General features: G+C 39.7%; 1 protein-coding gene across 1 annotated transcript in view; it reads right to left on the minus strand.

The window, feature by feature from the left end:
• The window catches only part of llgl2 (LLGL scribble cell polarity complex component 2), a 40,768-nt gene extending 26,528 nt beyond the window's left edge, over nucleotides 1-14,240 (minus strand). Inside the window, exons 1-3 of the mRNA XM_073489857.1 lie at nucleotides 14,005-14,240; nucleotides 2,588-2,707; nucleotides 672-769 (exon numbers count right to left, since the gene is read on the minus strand). Of these exons, the coding sequence (XP_073345958.1) occupies nucleotides 672-769; nucleotides 2,588-2,662 (173 nt within the window). The 5' untranslated portion in view covers nucleotides 2,663-2,707; nucleotides 14,005-14,240. The remainder of the gene's footprint in view (nucleotides 1-671; nucleotides 770-2,587; nucleotides 2,708-14,004) is intronic.
• Between the last annotated feature and the right edge of the window lie 1,818 nt (nucleotides 14,241-16,058).

Raw genomic sequence — 16,058 nt, forward strand, 5'->3', positions numbered from 1 at the left:
ACCTGCTAATGTAATACAGTCACACAGACCTGAGCCTGACAGTGAGCAGGGAGTCTGCCCTTCTTTAGTTGTTACCACTGAAGCAGCTCCAGGGCTGCAGCAGTATATCTGACCCTGACCTAACTGTGGAGAAACAACAATGTCCCTGTGGAGACTGACTAAAGTGTCACATTATCAAATGACTTGTGTTCCACATAAAAACAACAGAAGCAGCTCTGTTCTTTGATTTGGCCTGAAGCATTCTGCACTTTGACTCACAATATTCATTTACAGATTTTCTTTTATCTGTGCCCTCTTGCTGTCCTGTCCCTGAACAATCTGCTGCATTGTATGAATGGATTATCCTAATGAGAGAAGGTACCGTGGTTATCAAAACCAGTGTGTGTCTCTGTGTCAATGGGGAGAGTGTACCGACTGGCTCCGCTGCACTGTCAATGAGCATAATTGTGCAAAAGGCCATGAAGTGCCATAGACTCTGGAATTTGAAAATGCCAGGCAGCATTGAGCAATAGTGTGGGAAAATGAAATACCTGAACCAGGTGCTCATGTGAACCACAGACGTGGATTTAGCTGCGTCACAGCTGCTCATTACCACTGCCTGCCTCAAGTTCAAACATGACGCCCAGATTCCTCCCTGACAACTACTTACAGACAGGTACAGTGAAGGATACAGTTTAATGGCCCCGGAGCGGGTGCCTATGGACAGCAGCTGCAGGGAGGGACTGTAGCTCAAAGCGCTGGGCTGGTGGGGGAATCCATGCTCCACTGTCTGAGGAGGAGACAGAGGACAGACAGGGGGAGGGTGAGACTGAGCTGTGACAGCAGACACAATGACAGGATAGGAGAGACCGCAGCAAAACACAAAGCAGATAAAAGCAAGTGGACAAGAAATAGGAAGGATGACAGATAATACAGAAACATAAATCCTGCTGTCTCTGTCATGTGAATGTATAGTACTATAAATGTGATGCAGCTGAAGCTTCTGCATGCATGAGCACTTTTTGTCAGATTTAAGCCCTTCATTAATCAAAATATTATTGAACTGACAATATGGCCATGTGCTATATCCAAATCTGCAAAGCTGCCATTTTTTGATAAAAGGTAAAATGCGACAAATAGTATTTAATGAAGTGCTGTAGTGATGCCCGGGTCTAAAAATCTTGTTCTCCAGATGTAGGAAAACCCGTTTGTTATGTACAGACCCCAACAAATGCCATAACATGATTTTAAATTTCTTTTTTTGTGAAAATGAAAATTGTGATGCAAAAATTATCATTCCCACTAATCATAGTCCAATTGTAATATCTGTCAAAATAATCGCAATATGATGTTTTTACAATATCGTGCAGGCCTAATGGAAAAGAAAAAGTGCATTTTCACCAACTGTCGCATTGGCACGGTCCTCCAACAAGACAAGAGCCACTGCTGTCATTATACATGAGTGTTACCCACAGCTTTGCCTATTTATAGCATCTGAATTATCATTAATTCATCACATGAACCTCTAAACCAGTGACATTGCATCCATCAAATTCAGAAAGGTAATCAAAGATTCTGTTCATAGCAATTCACATTCAAGGTCAAAATTATTACTACCACATGAAAAAAGTCCTGCCTCCAATGCAGATAAAAGAAATAAAGCTGAGCACATAAATTGTATTTATCCATTTTGAAAATAGATTTTTTTGACTGACAAATTACTGAAAATGAATATCAAATTACCAAAAATCCAAACACAACTGGTGAAAATAGCTAACAACCTTTATCATCATCATCATCATCATCATCATCATCATCATCATCATCATCATCATCACCAACATCATCTCACCTTCAGTTTGCTCTTAACACTGAATTATATCACCTGTGTGTATTATCTATCATGTTCTGTTTTTTTTTTTTTTGTTTTGTTGTGTTTTAGAATTATTTGTATTTGCCCTTTGATTCAGCAGTATTGGCATGATTCTGTTTCTGCTGTCAACCAGTAATAGTGCTAAACACTCAGAGCAGCTCCATCCTTTTGCAGAGTTTGCTCATGGTGGAGTTCTGGATCTGATCCTGCACATTAAAGCAACTGTCTTTTGGACTTGTGCCTGATGGCATATAAACAGGGTACTTTGAATGATTTATAATTCCCATATTTGTTATGGGATGGTTGATTTTTTTTAAATACTTTTCTGAAAGTCATCATCACTAAAATTAATATCAAGCAAAAAGCCAAACAATGATCTTACTTGTTTACTTATCAGGTCGAAGTAGGTGTAAACAAAATGACAAAATGGTAGCTTAAAAAGCTATGGTTAACACCAGGCAACATTAGGTGAATTCTGTTTAAACAGAAGTTGTGCATCTTTCTGACCTGCAAGTGCACCACACACAGAAACAGCTCAGGAAAAGTACACCAACATCAGGAATTGGTTTTGGTGCACTTTAATAGTCAACCTTTTTTTTTTGCAATACAGTTAGGTCAGATTAATTTTTGGGGGGAGACTGCTGATATGATTTTTTGCCTTCACTTTCTTTCCTGTCATGTCTGTCGGCTTCTGTAATGTGTCTTGAACTGTGCCATGTGTCAAGGTTCACTTGCCTTGTTGAACTGGAAAAGTTCCTGTTTGAGTCGATCTCTCTGAGACTCCTGGCCGTGTCGCCTGAACCTCTTCATCCTGTCTCAGCACCAGTGTGGAGCCTGCGGGCCCACTGACGCACGCTACAGGGAGGACAGACAGAAGACAAGAAGAGGGGAGAGAAGGGCACAGTTAAATCATGAATCCACCAGTTCAGTGTTTCCATTTGTCTTAGTACGGTCATTACCATCTAGTTTTCTCATTGCTCTTGTCAAAAGTCTCTGGTGAGATGTCTGCACAGAGCCCAAAGGATACTAAAAGACAACAGCCACCGCAGCCACAGTCTGTTCACCCTACTGTCATCTGGCAAAAAGATACACAAGTATCTGCTGCCGTACAGAGCAGCTTCTTTCCTCAGGATGTTGGACTCCTCCTGACCTCATTTAATCATCCATTTATGTAATTTCGTTTTTATATGTTACATAAAAAGACTACAATCTATCGTTCCGTTGTACAATCCTGGTATACGATAATCAAATCAATTTTGACTCTTGACACGTTTGGCTTGGTTAATTTCTTTTTTACCTGACACACATTTAGTTTACACAGCTTCACAGTTACTTAAATGTAGGGACTTACTTGTAAAATGTAAGAGGGTAAGTGACAGAGCAACATAGCAAAACACAATCTTCATTTAATCTGGTCCTAATTTCATTTGATTCTAGCCCCTTTCACACATGCATTTCATTATATAAATGTGATGGTAATTTTACACCTTGGGCTCGCATCTGACTAAGAGCTGAGCCATGGCGACATAAAAACCATGACAGCAAGTTGGACCTGTACCATTTCTGGAACACTTTCAACATGGAACAAGTCTGAAATTAATTAAGTCACATTAACACAGACAACAGCTGGACAAGGTTAAATATGCACAGAGAGTTTAAATGTACATCTCATTCTGCCTTCTGAAAAGCACTGTATTAAATGTGTCACTCAACTGAGAGGAAAATCAATAATTTAAATGAAACTGGACCATATTTTATGGAGAAAATGTTTTCTGGTTTTTCCCTCTGATGTCCTCTGGTTGCCTCAATTCCATGTGATTCACAGAGTTCCCTGAAAGGAACATGTAACTGCTGGGTACTGTAGCTGAAAGTTGGCTCTGCTAGTTGACTCTGCTTTGAGCACCATCGGGGACTGCAGGGAGGAGGAGGTTTTCAGGTGCAGGACCAAAACGGGCACCAGAACCGGAGCAGGCAATGGAACCAGGCTCAGCACCCTCTACAGGCCTCATGACAGAGTTGAAGAGACAGAAGAGGAAGTTGATGTTTGTCTGTGTTACCAAAGTTGTCAACTCGCTAGTTAGTGATCATAAGCCAAGTCAGCTCATTTCAACAGAGGTTTAGCCGGTAGCATGTTACAGCCAGGTGTTATTGCCTCTTGCATGTTACATTAGCTTGGCAGCTCTTACTGTTCTGAGCTGTGTGCAGCGCTTGTACAAACTTTGACTGCCACATGGCAAAATTGCCTGAGCATGCATGTTTACCTCAAGATATACAGCAAGCTTTCGAGACATAACACAATTATGACCTGCCAAGTTTTGCTTGTAGTTGGCATGTAACGTTACATTACATCTGACAAATTGTTACAGAGATGGGATTCGTATTTACGACAGTTGTGTTTCACTCAGAAATGGTGGCAGCGCCAAATCGCATAAAATACGAATGTCTACATAACGATGCTTTAATTACTTAATTTGCTTGAACATCAGTCAAAAAACTAAAAATGTGTTATTTCCACAAAGAAAAGAGGCAGATATTTGAATATTTGACATTTTTGCTGAATCTGATTATTAAAATTAGAAAAGTTTAAAGTTTAAAAATCCTTCCATCTATTGTCAGCCAAGTGAGACAGCAGAGGCAGCAATAAATGAATGAACAACTTCAATTATACATTAGAGTTCATGCTTTGAGTGTTGGGAAAACCTCAGGCACAACCTAGAATCTACTAGGAGACTCAGGTAGCTCACCGTTTCCTCTAGTTGGACTGATGATGAGAGAAAAGGAATTCCAAGGCTGAGACTTGTCCTTCATCCCACCCCCACCCAAAAGAAACAAAAGATAAGGGCCAGAGGTCAGTGAGGGCACAACTACAAAACCATTGTTTGGCTGCCACACGCACGCACATACATACACACACAGAAACGCATGCGCGCACACACACAGTGAGCCATCTTAGCAGCATACGCCAGCTGATGAAAACACCTGTCACACACACAGGCGGCCACTCCAGAAAAAAAAGGGGAAGGGAAGGGGAAGGAATATATGCATCATCCTTGCATTCTCCAAGTATCACAGAGGAAGTCTGAGAAGGCTAAGCATTGTAGAGACAACTTGTGGTAAACTGATGGGCTCCATGTTCTACAGAGCGACTGACTGACTAAGCTCCATCACGTGAAGGAAAGGTTCAACCACAGAGCAGCATAAAGGCCTCTAAGCCTGAGTGTCTGTGCGGTGTGTCTGCTCTCTGAGGCCCGGCCCTCAGCTCTCTGGCTCCTTCACTCACTGACACTCAACTATGTAAAAGAAAACAGCTCAGGGAAGAATATTTCAGAGGGACAGGAAAACTCATAACTGCAGTCAGACATATGATCCACAGTGTCACATGTCAATGACAAAAGGCCTGCACTATGAGTCACAGTTTTCCGTCTGAACCAGCTCGTTTTCCTGGGTCCAAATGGAGACATAGTTCTGTTATTACCCTCATATCAGCAGTGCTGCCTTGACTCACTGCTGGGCAGCGTCACACATTTCCAAGTCCAGCTTCCTCCATGAAAAAAATCATCACTACTCTGTTACAGTAGGCTGGCTGGACAAAGCCTTGTGAGGGCAGATTAAGTTGCTCAACTAGATTATAGTTCTAAATGCCTTTCTCTCCTGGTGAATATTGCACATGCATCACTCGCAAGAACAATGGCACTGAGCATTTTAAAATACCTATGTTGAGATATATTTTTTTCTTTTAAAATACATTTATTTGAGTGTGTACAGGTAGGTACCTCTATGTAATTTTCAACTTTTGACACTGAAAAAATAAAAACAAAACAAAAACAGACAGCAATACTTTTTCCCAGTGCTGATCTTGAAACAAGCATTTTCAACTTACTAGGACCTTTATGGATTTAGTTATTGTACATACACTGAAAATTGATGCTGTTCGATATGACCCAAATCTTGTATCTGGATATAGTTTATTTCATTCATTGAGATGAAAAAGCTTGAAATGTTAACATTTGAGAAGCTTAAACAAAAGAATGTTTGTATGTTTTTCTTTAAAAAAAAAAAAAAAAGTTGGTGATCAATTTACCATTGATCAACTAATCAATGAATCAACTAGTTATTTTTAGCTCCACTGTAGCGTGCTCAAAACTGTTAGACTTTTGGAATTAAAATGATAAAACAAACTTATTTCATGTCCACCCACACAGATGTTACACCAATCAAATCACAGCCAGCACCAAAAAGTCAAAGAACACCAGAGCAGAAATCATTGCAGAAAAATATATGTCTTCATTTTGGTGAGGAGAACAAAACATCAAAGAGACACATCAAAAATCAAAAAATAATATCAGGTTTTCTTTAATACTGGCATACATTTCCAAACTCTGTTACTCTTATGACAATACTAACCTGGTAACTGAGCAGCCAATTACAACTCCCACTGGTAAAATAAACACATCACTGAAGGTTCATCAACAAACAACATGCCTGTTGTTGCTGCAGGTCACAAGCTTGTAGTCCTTGTAGACCCTGTATGTGTGTTTGCACGGGCGAGCGCGTGTGTGTGTGTGTGTGTGTGTGTGTGTGCATGTGTGTGTCTGAGACAGTCCCAGGAGAAGCAGCGGAGCAGAAAGAGGGAGTTTAAAGCCATAAGCTCTGCTGACAATGCCAGGGTGGGAGGTCTATCTCACAAACAACTGCCTCTAAGGGCTACGAGAAGAATCTGCTGATGGAAAACGAGAGTAAGAACACAACCCTCACATATGCACACATGTAAACACTGAGGCCAACAACCAGTATGGGGAGCTTGGGTTCCTCCTGTAAAAACAGCCTTCAGCACATGTGACATGTCAGGTGTGAGTTTCTCTCTGCAGTCAGACATCCTAATCCCACACTCGTTTCTTTCCGACCATATTAATTGTGGCCTTTCAAGTAACCTGACAGACATTAGAGCACAAATTACCCATTCATTAAACGCACTCAAGTGTTATTTCTATGCCAGCTACTCATCAAGGGCCAAGGCTGGGAATGAACATCACAATTATGTGAACGGCAGTGATGTTTAAGGCTGTTAGTTCAGACAGTTGGATTAACCTCCTCCTCTTCTCCGTCTCCAAATCTTGTACAGTGGCCAAGATGAAACAACCCAACATTCAACAAGCCGAGCTAACAAGGCAACCATTTAGCAGCTTTACTTTATCATCATACCTCAATTTGTAACAGGTGTCTTTTTTTTACCTCTGTGACACATGTACGACTTTCATCAGAGGGCAGGTCACAGAGCATTTTGCTCAAGGGCACATGGACAGGAATGCTATGTGACTTTGCACTTTACTTATGGTACAGACTGAAATGTACCTGTACCAAGCACCGAGAGTCAACAACAGCTGATGAGCTGGCATCAAATTCCTGGCCAGATTCATAGCATTTGATTGTCAATACTTTCATCAGATATTTGGAAATTTAAAATCCTAATTCTGACATTTCGACTATTTCATTTGGGCGAAATTACTGTATGTCTAATTTTAGATGGGGAAACACTTAACAATTATTTTCGTTGTGGATTATTTTCTCAACTAATTGATAAGTTGTTTGAATATTGTTTCTCAAAGCCCAAGATGACATCCATTAATGTCTTGTTTTGTTTGCAACCCAAAGATATTCAAATAGTTGGCAAGTAAATTAATAGTTGTCGACTTATTGATTAACTGATGCAGCTAGAGGTGTTCCATAATTTTCCTACCGTCAACAAATCCCACAAAAGACCAACCTCAACAATTATTTAGGGCTAAAACTTCATCACTTGATTAATATGCATACCAGCAATAACTTAGTTACAATCTCAGTAACACTTCTGGAAGGTTCAGCTCCTGGCCGAGAAATAGTTCCATACATAAAATCATAACTTGTCATTTCGACACTTTTTTTGTACAAATTGAACAAACAAGAGTTTGTTATCTTTGGAGAGAGACAGGCCAGCCATTTCACCAATTCCAGTCTTGCTAAGTATGCTTGCTAACTATGCTAAGTTAAGCTAATCAGCTGGTGGTTATACCTATATCTAATTCAACTGTCAGCAAGAAAGCAAAAAGGCATATTTCCCAAATTATAAAACTATTCCCGTTAACACACAATGTGTAACTTCTGCTGCTAGGGGTCTCTCAATCAAAACAAAGAAAACAGAAGACATAGTTCAATGACGTATTGAAATAGCATAGGGGGAGTTGTTGTGTACATTGCTAAAGAAGCACCTTTGCTGATGAAAATCTGAGGTGATTGGGGCAGAAATTTTCACAGACATTTTAAAGTTTTATTCACGTTATGTTTAGTCATGGCCGTCGACATCCTTTCTCACTCTGACATATCATCTGGCGTTTCCCCGGAAGTTACAGCAACATATGACCAAATGAAGCGCATGTTTAACTTGAATAGTTTTAACATAGTTGGATACATGGAATTATGCAAGTATACAAATAAACAAAATATAGCATACCAACAGATTTAACTGTAAAAACATGAGAAGTTTGGCTTCTTTTGTTAAATGAAGAAGTATAGAGAAATTTCAAGTCATAACCAGCACCACACCTGATCAGTTGCATCAAAAAAGGGTTTCAATGCAAATACTTATTGTATCAATGATAGAAAATTGATCTGACTGACAACTATAGCCAAACAAAGATGATGCTGTTCAAAAACACAGCCTTTTGCAATACATAACACTTGACATTACAAGTTTAATACAACCTGTTGGTGCTTTGTTTTCATAAAAAAAGGCCTTTTTCTAACTGGTGCTCAGTGTTTTTAAAAAAGGTCCCCCCAAGCTTATTTTAAATTAAATAAATAAATAAATAAATGAATAACTTCCCCAAATGATAGTAGATTCAATCATGAAATTTTTCCAGGTTTGTCTCGAGCGCGCACACGCACACACACCATAAACAATGGTTCATTTACATTGTGATGACTGTGGACAAGGTTGTTATTGTGACAGGGAAGTACCTGGTAGTTTCAGGTTAATCAGGAGAACAATGGCAGGTCAGAAGTGAACAACACAGAAACACAGCAAAGCAGACCAGTTTCACCAGAGAACTGCACAGTGACATGCCCTACTTCTATCTCACATATGGATTTTCCCAGGAATTTCACTTGGCAGTAAAAGAGCAATGAACTCAACTGACAGTACGCTGCGTCTTTCATCACATTGTTTGATCTACAGTGAGCTCATCTCTCAGCAAGATAGGGTAACATGCACTATTTACCTATGATAGCTAATTCACCTGGCTTATTGACTCTTCTCACAAAGTCACATTCAGCAACAGTCTGCCTTAAATGTGCCGTCTCTGATGTCCAATAAACCAACCCAAAAGTCCTTCACTTAAAGCGTTCACTCTCTGTTAGCAGGTTGCCATTTATCATCAGTGATGTCATCAAATTCCCAGCATATCAACCAAGCCATCTAAGTTGAGAAGGAAGTCAATAGAGGGAGAAAATGTGCATAAACATGCCTGAACAGGACAACAACAACCTCAAGAGAAGGCGGCTCAACCAGCAGAGCTTCTACATGGTCTGCGTCTCTCAGCGGCATAGCTTGCATAGTGCCTCAGAGGAAGAAAGAATGGCCAGGAAATGCCTGGCATCCAAAACATTCTACTTATGGACTTATGCAATCAGCAGCTATGCCAGCACTTGCTGCAAGACAGGAAAAAAGGTGCAAAGATAATGAGACCCTGTCTGACTGCCATCTGATCAAGTCATAAACTTGAAGTACAGATGCACACATACAGGGTTGTCAAAGAATGTAGGTTAAAGTAAACCATATTCAGACAGGTGGAGCAGAACCTGTTAGGCAGCTGCTGTTAGACTGTACAGCCTGAGAGAGTTGGCTTGCACACATGGTCAGATGACAGTAAACATTTGACCACACACACACACACACACACACACACACACACACACACACACACACACACACACACACACACACACACACACACACACACGATAAGGCACCAAATAAAACTGAAAGTGCACAGCCTGACACCTCTCTGTGATCTTGAGCTGGACATCACTGAGCTATTCCTGGTTGTGGGGATGGAAATGATTCCTCTCAAGTCAGCAATGGACGGTGTGCTGCGGGTTAGGGTGTGATTGGTGTCAAGTCAGTGCAATGAGGGGGGAGGGAGGGGGCATCTGAGCAACATGAAACAGAAACCATCAGGTGTGCGTCATGCTGACACTTGACTTAGACCGAGCACACGGTGAATAATCATGAGGTAGAAAGAGTTTTCCTGTGTATTTAGACTGAAGAATGCATCTAACAAGACAGAGCAGAAGGGAGATTCTGTCATATCCACTACAGCAAAAATTACAGAGATGCTTCCTTCCACTAACAAAACAGAAATGAGATCTTGTCAGTTTTGGGTGTGGCTGCCAGGATATCATGTCTCCCACCAACTCACTGCCTCTTTCCTGTAATCAGAACCAGGGAGACAGAGAAGATGGGGGCGTGAAGGAGCACAATGTTTACACTAGTCCAGTTCAGATTGTCACTGACACTGAGCAGTTATAGGCTGTTTTTGAATTAGACATTTTTGTTATTACAGAGAGAGTAAAGTACAGAAAAAAGGTACTTCTGGGTACCCGTACCAATTTACGGGTACTTGTATTGATATCGGTTTAAACAACTGGTACTGTGACTGTGGTAGACATGTCAGTTCTGACAAACAAATCACATGAGAACTGCTGCAGGAGGACAGGACTGATGATGAGGGGAGAGTCAGAGCACTGATGTCAAAGCTCAGTTAGTGTCCAAATTAACTTGTGACTTTTCTGACGGTGTCACCATTTGCTTGTAGTGATGAGTGTTTAAAACGTGACATTTAGCTGCTTCTATAAATCCATCATAAACCCACATTAATTTGGAACCATCTATTTCAGCACTTGTAACAGACAATTGAGGGTTTCTTACTGCTGTCCCACTTCTTTTTCACCCAAATGTTGCCCAAGATTAACGCAGGTTAGACAGCACCTTTCAGAATAATTCAATTCAACAATACAGTAACGCAGCCTCCATAGCCCAGTTAAACCAATACCTCTCTGACACAGACAATTAAATTTTAATATGGGAAACTTTATAGAATTCATTAGAGAGTTGCTGTAATGGAAAGTATTACATTTATTACTAAAGCCCGACTGATATATTGTTTGGTCGATATTGGCCTTTCATAGATATATATCGGAATCAAGTGTATATGTTGTCTGAATTGCACCGATATGTAAAAGTTTTTATCTTAGACATTACAGTGCAGGAAAAGATGACTAAGTTTACTATTTCAGTGAACTGATGCCATTTTAGACAGAAAAGTTTACTGACTGTAAAATATCGTCCCTCCATTAATATCTTTGTCATATACCTTAAACTGATAACTTGCAAAACATGTGTATATTCGCCAATATAGATATCAAAAGTTTTTACTCCTTAAAATTGGTGATAGCTCCCACAAATTGAGTAACAGTTGGGCTCTATTAATTATATAGAACTATTAGTAATCAATTAATAATATGGTAAAATGTTTTAGAAGAAGACTTTTAGGTAATTTCCTGAAATGTAAGGGTCAAATCAATGTAATTTCACTAGGCTCAAGCAGCTAGAGTGCAAAGCTGTCAACCGCAGCATTAGGTATCATCAGTCAGATAATGAAACATTTTCATAATTGACTCACCAGCAACTTGTCATTATTACCAGAATGGCTCAACTATGCAGCTGCTATCAATAAATATAAACACCCTGATTGTTTAATCATTATTAAATTTGAACTCCGAGTAAAATATTAGAAAAAACACAAAATGCAAATTGACAATTTGATGCTATTCAATCGATTCAATTAATTTGTTGAAAGAAAATTGTATACATAAAGAAATGCTTTCTAGATTGATTTTTATAATATGGTATCAGGCTTCCAATGGGAAGTGCATTTTCCCATGCATTTTTTGTCTCTATCTTTATTCTCAAGATTCAGGGTACCACATCCATCTTATATTGAGAGAGGGTAAAGCCTGGAGCAAGATGCAACACTGGCAGCTTGCATGTTGACTTTATCATTATCCTCATGACAAACATTACAATCCTAGGGCTGGGTGATATGACCAATTCATCCATCACTTGTCCAAGTAATTTCGATCATAAATGCATTCTCACGATGAGCTATGTCCGGGTATATCTGTTATAAAGCCTGATGAGCTGAAAGGACATTTTATAGTATTTCTACTTCCTATGCCATCCCATTTTCAAACCACAGAAAACACTTCTTTTCCTGCCTGATAATGTGTTGCACATTGGGAGAAGTAAAACAGGAATCAAGTTAACAGTTAACAGCACTAAACACAGCGTGACAGTCTAAGCCAAGTTCTCCGTTTGAAGTTTACAAGCAGAGTACGCCTCTTGGACGTCTCCACACCAGTGTAGCTTGGATAAATTAACTTTCCTGTTCAAAGTTGTTGTTTGTTTTTTTTAAAGGAAGCCTTTGAAGACAACACTGACAGTCATGCATGTGTACTCATACATTTGTACACCTAAGATAGCTGAAAAAGCAGCTTTTATTCTAGCTTACTCCTCTGAAATACATTGGAAATTCAGCAGGTGAGAGTGTCTCTCTGCCTTGCCCTACATTCGGGAGGGGCCATTTATTTTGCCTCCATAATAGTTTCAGGTGGACTTTACTATGCAAGTGGAATTGCACTAAATCCACAGAGAACAAAGGCTTTTTGTGTGGTCAGTCTTTCCCTATTGCAGGTGGAGTTAGAAGGACACAGACAGCTTGTCCTTCAGCTGTATCCTGACCAGATTATGGAAGTTTTTGGCCGCTTGTGCTCAGCAGTCTGAGTGACATATAAGTTTGTCAAAGTTAATCATACTCTGATTTCAAGAGGCGGAGGACTAAGTTACATTTACAGTGGTTAGCAAACAGTTGACACAAGATGACTCAAGAGTTTACTTTGGCTAAATGCAAACAATGTGAGTAGAGAAGAGTAGGGCCGTTTAGTGTATTTCATTGTTTTATTCAACATGTTGTCATTTACCTGTGAATTTTCCTGAAACTAGCCAAACCGGTGAAACGCTTCTTCTGCACACACACCCCCTCCCCAAACGTACCAGTTACTCATGCTTCAAACCCGACCGTTGACTCAAAGGGCTTACTAACATAGCTGCCGGGGAGACACACCTTGCTCGAGTTATACGTTTCCGTAATTATGCAACACTATCGGCAACTACTACTCACCTGGCTGCAGTCTGAGTTTAACAAAAAAACCTATAGTTAATGAATTTCTTGCCAATTTTCTGTTCTGGACTCGTGTCTTGCTGATTAATGAACAGCTTCTAGTTGATATCATCACCAGGTGTGTCCTAGTTATTTTTGCCTGAACGCCTTGTTTACTGTATATTTAAAGTTAACAACAAGCTAGGCAGCGGTTAACCAACCAGATATTTGATCAAATCTCATCCATGCCAATCCCTGTGCAAAAAAGTACAATGTAATGCTGTCGTCGTTAAAGACAGACCTATTAATTTCATAGACATGATTGACAAGTTTTTACAAGTCATTCAAGTTGTGTGGTACATTCAGCATTAAAGCAATCCACCAAGCAAACTATTCATGCACAATAAAAACCGTTGAAGCTAAATTAGTAGTGTGAACATCCACATATTGCTTCAGCGGTGGAATGTGTGTGTAAGCTAACGTTAAATAGCAGATATATTAAAACCATGGCTGAATGTTAAACATGGATGTTAACTAAGTTTGATGAACAACCTTGAGTTGGTTATTACCAAAAACGTAGTGTTAACTGTATAGAATAATTTATGTGGAGAAAAGTCGAATTCTGCGAAATGTGCAACTTATCTTATATAAAGGCAACAACACTAAGCTGCTTGATTTCTGAGTGGAATATCAGGAGTACAAATTAGCCAGCTAGCCAGTGAGCAATTTCGAGAATGATGTTTGGCTACACAAGCAACTTTAGCTAGCTTGAGTTGGAGTCCTTCAGGTTTTGAACACAGAACAGGTGGCTGTGATAAACAGTGTAGTTAAATTGTTAGCAAACACCTGTGGGCACCAGCTCTCGGTAAACATGAAGTGCGGGCCAACCTCCCAACCCACCTGATTCAAAACGGCCGTTGCTTAGCCGATGTCCACCGTTTACAGACGCTGGATTCCACCTCCGGCCAGTGTCCGGTGTTTTAGTTGGCTAGGCGCTCTCTCCTCATACAAAGTCAAGGAAAATATGCCCAGACCGAAAGCGAATACTCCAATGATCCGAGCGACAACGTGTTTGCTGAGGAAATAACACGTCTGAGCACCGGGTAAAGACTAAAAACGGCTCCTTCTTTTTCCACCGTTGCGTTGGTAGCCTCGCTCGGTGTTTCCTGCTAGGCTAAACTTCAGTGACTGCTCTGCTAACTCCTCCCTCATGATGCATTCAAGTACACTTTGTAAACTATGGTCAACTCCTGCCACAGTTCGAATCCCATCCCACTTCCGCGTTAAGCTCTCTTTGGCGCAGTGTAGTTTTTCACAATCATAAATGGTTCTTTGATCATTCTTTCAAAAAACATCAAACTCTCCGTATGTTTTGAAAAACGTATTTTTACTTCCATGGCTGGTAAGATTTAAACAGTTCGTCATTTTAACAAGTAAAACAGAACAATTATTTGGATAATTCCACAACTACAGCTCCCATGAGACTTTGAGCTTTCGTGCTGGGAAATGTGGTTGTTGGATGTTAACTAATGTTGTTTTGTTTGTAAAAATGATTAAGTGTTTACATTTTTACAGCCATTAAGTAGTAGACATTAAGAACCTGACAATTCAGGATACAGGTGGAATGTTATCATGACCAAATACCCTCACTTAATGAATGAATTAATGTAAATGGAGACTTTTAGTATCAAGAGGGCAGTGCATTAAAGTCCTTCTTTCATCACTAGATTTTTAGTGTTCCATTGCAAATTCTAATTATGCTAACTATCGCAGTGTACTTATCTCATTATACATTCATTTTTAAGAAACAATCATTCTATGCTTTCAATTGTTGGTGTCCAAAATGTGGTAGAGAGAGATGTGTGCTGGGTTATAGCAACAGCCATACTTTTTAAAGGAGCAACCTGGTAGGATCACAGAGAAACAGCAACAGTTGCATATAAACCTTCACTACATTTACCTGCACACAAGACACCAGGTTACTGAGAGAAATTTGGTTATTTCAGAAAATCACAATGTATTCTCCTGTTTGGATACAAAAACACACCACTGTGGGTAATTGTTGCTCTGTTAAAAACATGAGTGGAGACAAACTGTGGACATTGATGAAGCCAATAATTATAATTTGACCTTTCGTTTCAGTGAAGGGAAGAACTATGAAAAGTTTTATAGCATTTACAGCAGAAAATGTAAACAAGGCAGAGAGTTTAATTTATTAATACTCTACAATCAAGATAGCAAAGGAAATGTACAATTTGAGATCTTGTGTATTCTCACAAATCCAAAATACAGTATATCTTAATTGATTTGATTTTGAACAGGGTCAGGGTTAGGGTTAGATCACCAGAATAAATGAGAAAAAAACATTTCCAGTACAAGTACCTTCAAATGCAAAAAATGAACAGTCACAACAAAACAGACAGCTTTACTAAAATAAACACCAGTTTTAAAGCCCCTACATACCCATGACTCATCCCACAGGTGATTTAACTTAAAGGGTAACTCCACCAACCTAAACCAACAAAAACTGTGTTTACAGGTCTTGGGGAGTACTACTACATATGTGAATAAAGTAGTGTAAAGCCTTTTGTGGCTCCAGAGGAAGCTGCAAGTAATCTGATTAATTGCCTCCAGCGATGTCACCCAGTGACTAGGCAGCATTCTGGGTAATGTGGGTGCCAGATTAAATAGAAGAAGATGGTGTGGAATAAAAAACTTGATATCTGTGTTCTGCTGTATAGATTTGGATCCTTTGTTTTTAAACTGTCCACAGTGTGTCCAACAGTGTTGTGGAAGTGCAATGCTAGACCAAAAGACTGCTTTTCAAAACCTGGCACCTACATTACCCACAATGCAACTTAGCCACTGAGTGACATCACTGGAGGGAATTTACATGCAGTTACTTTTTTAAAAAAAAACATACGCTGTAAAATTGGTGGAGGTACCCTTTAAGC

Source organism: Pagrus major, chromosome 20 (assembly GCF_040436345.1).
Source record: "Pagrus major chromosome 20, Pma_NU_1.0".
In the NCBI taxonomy this organism is placed as follows: Eukaryota; Metazoa; Chordata; class Actinopteri; order Spariformes; family Sparidae; genus Pagrus; species Pagrus major.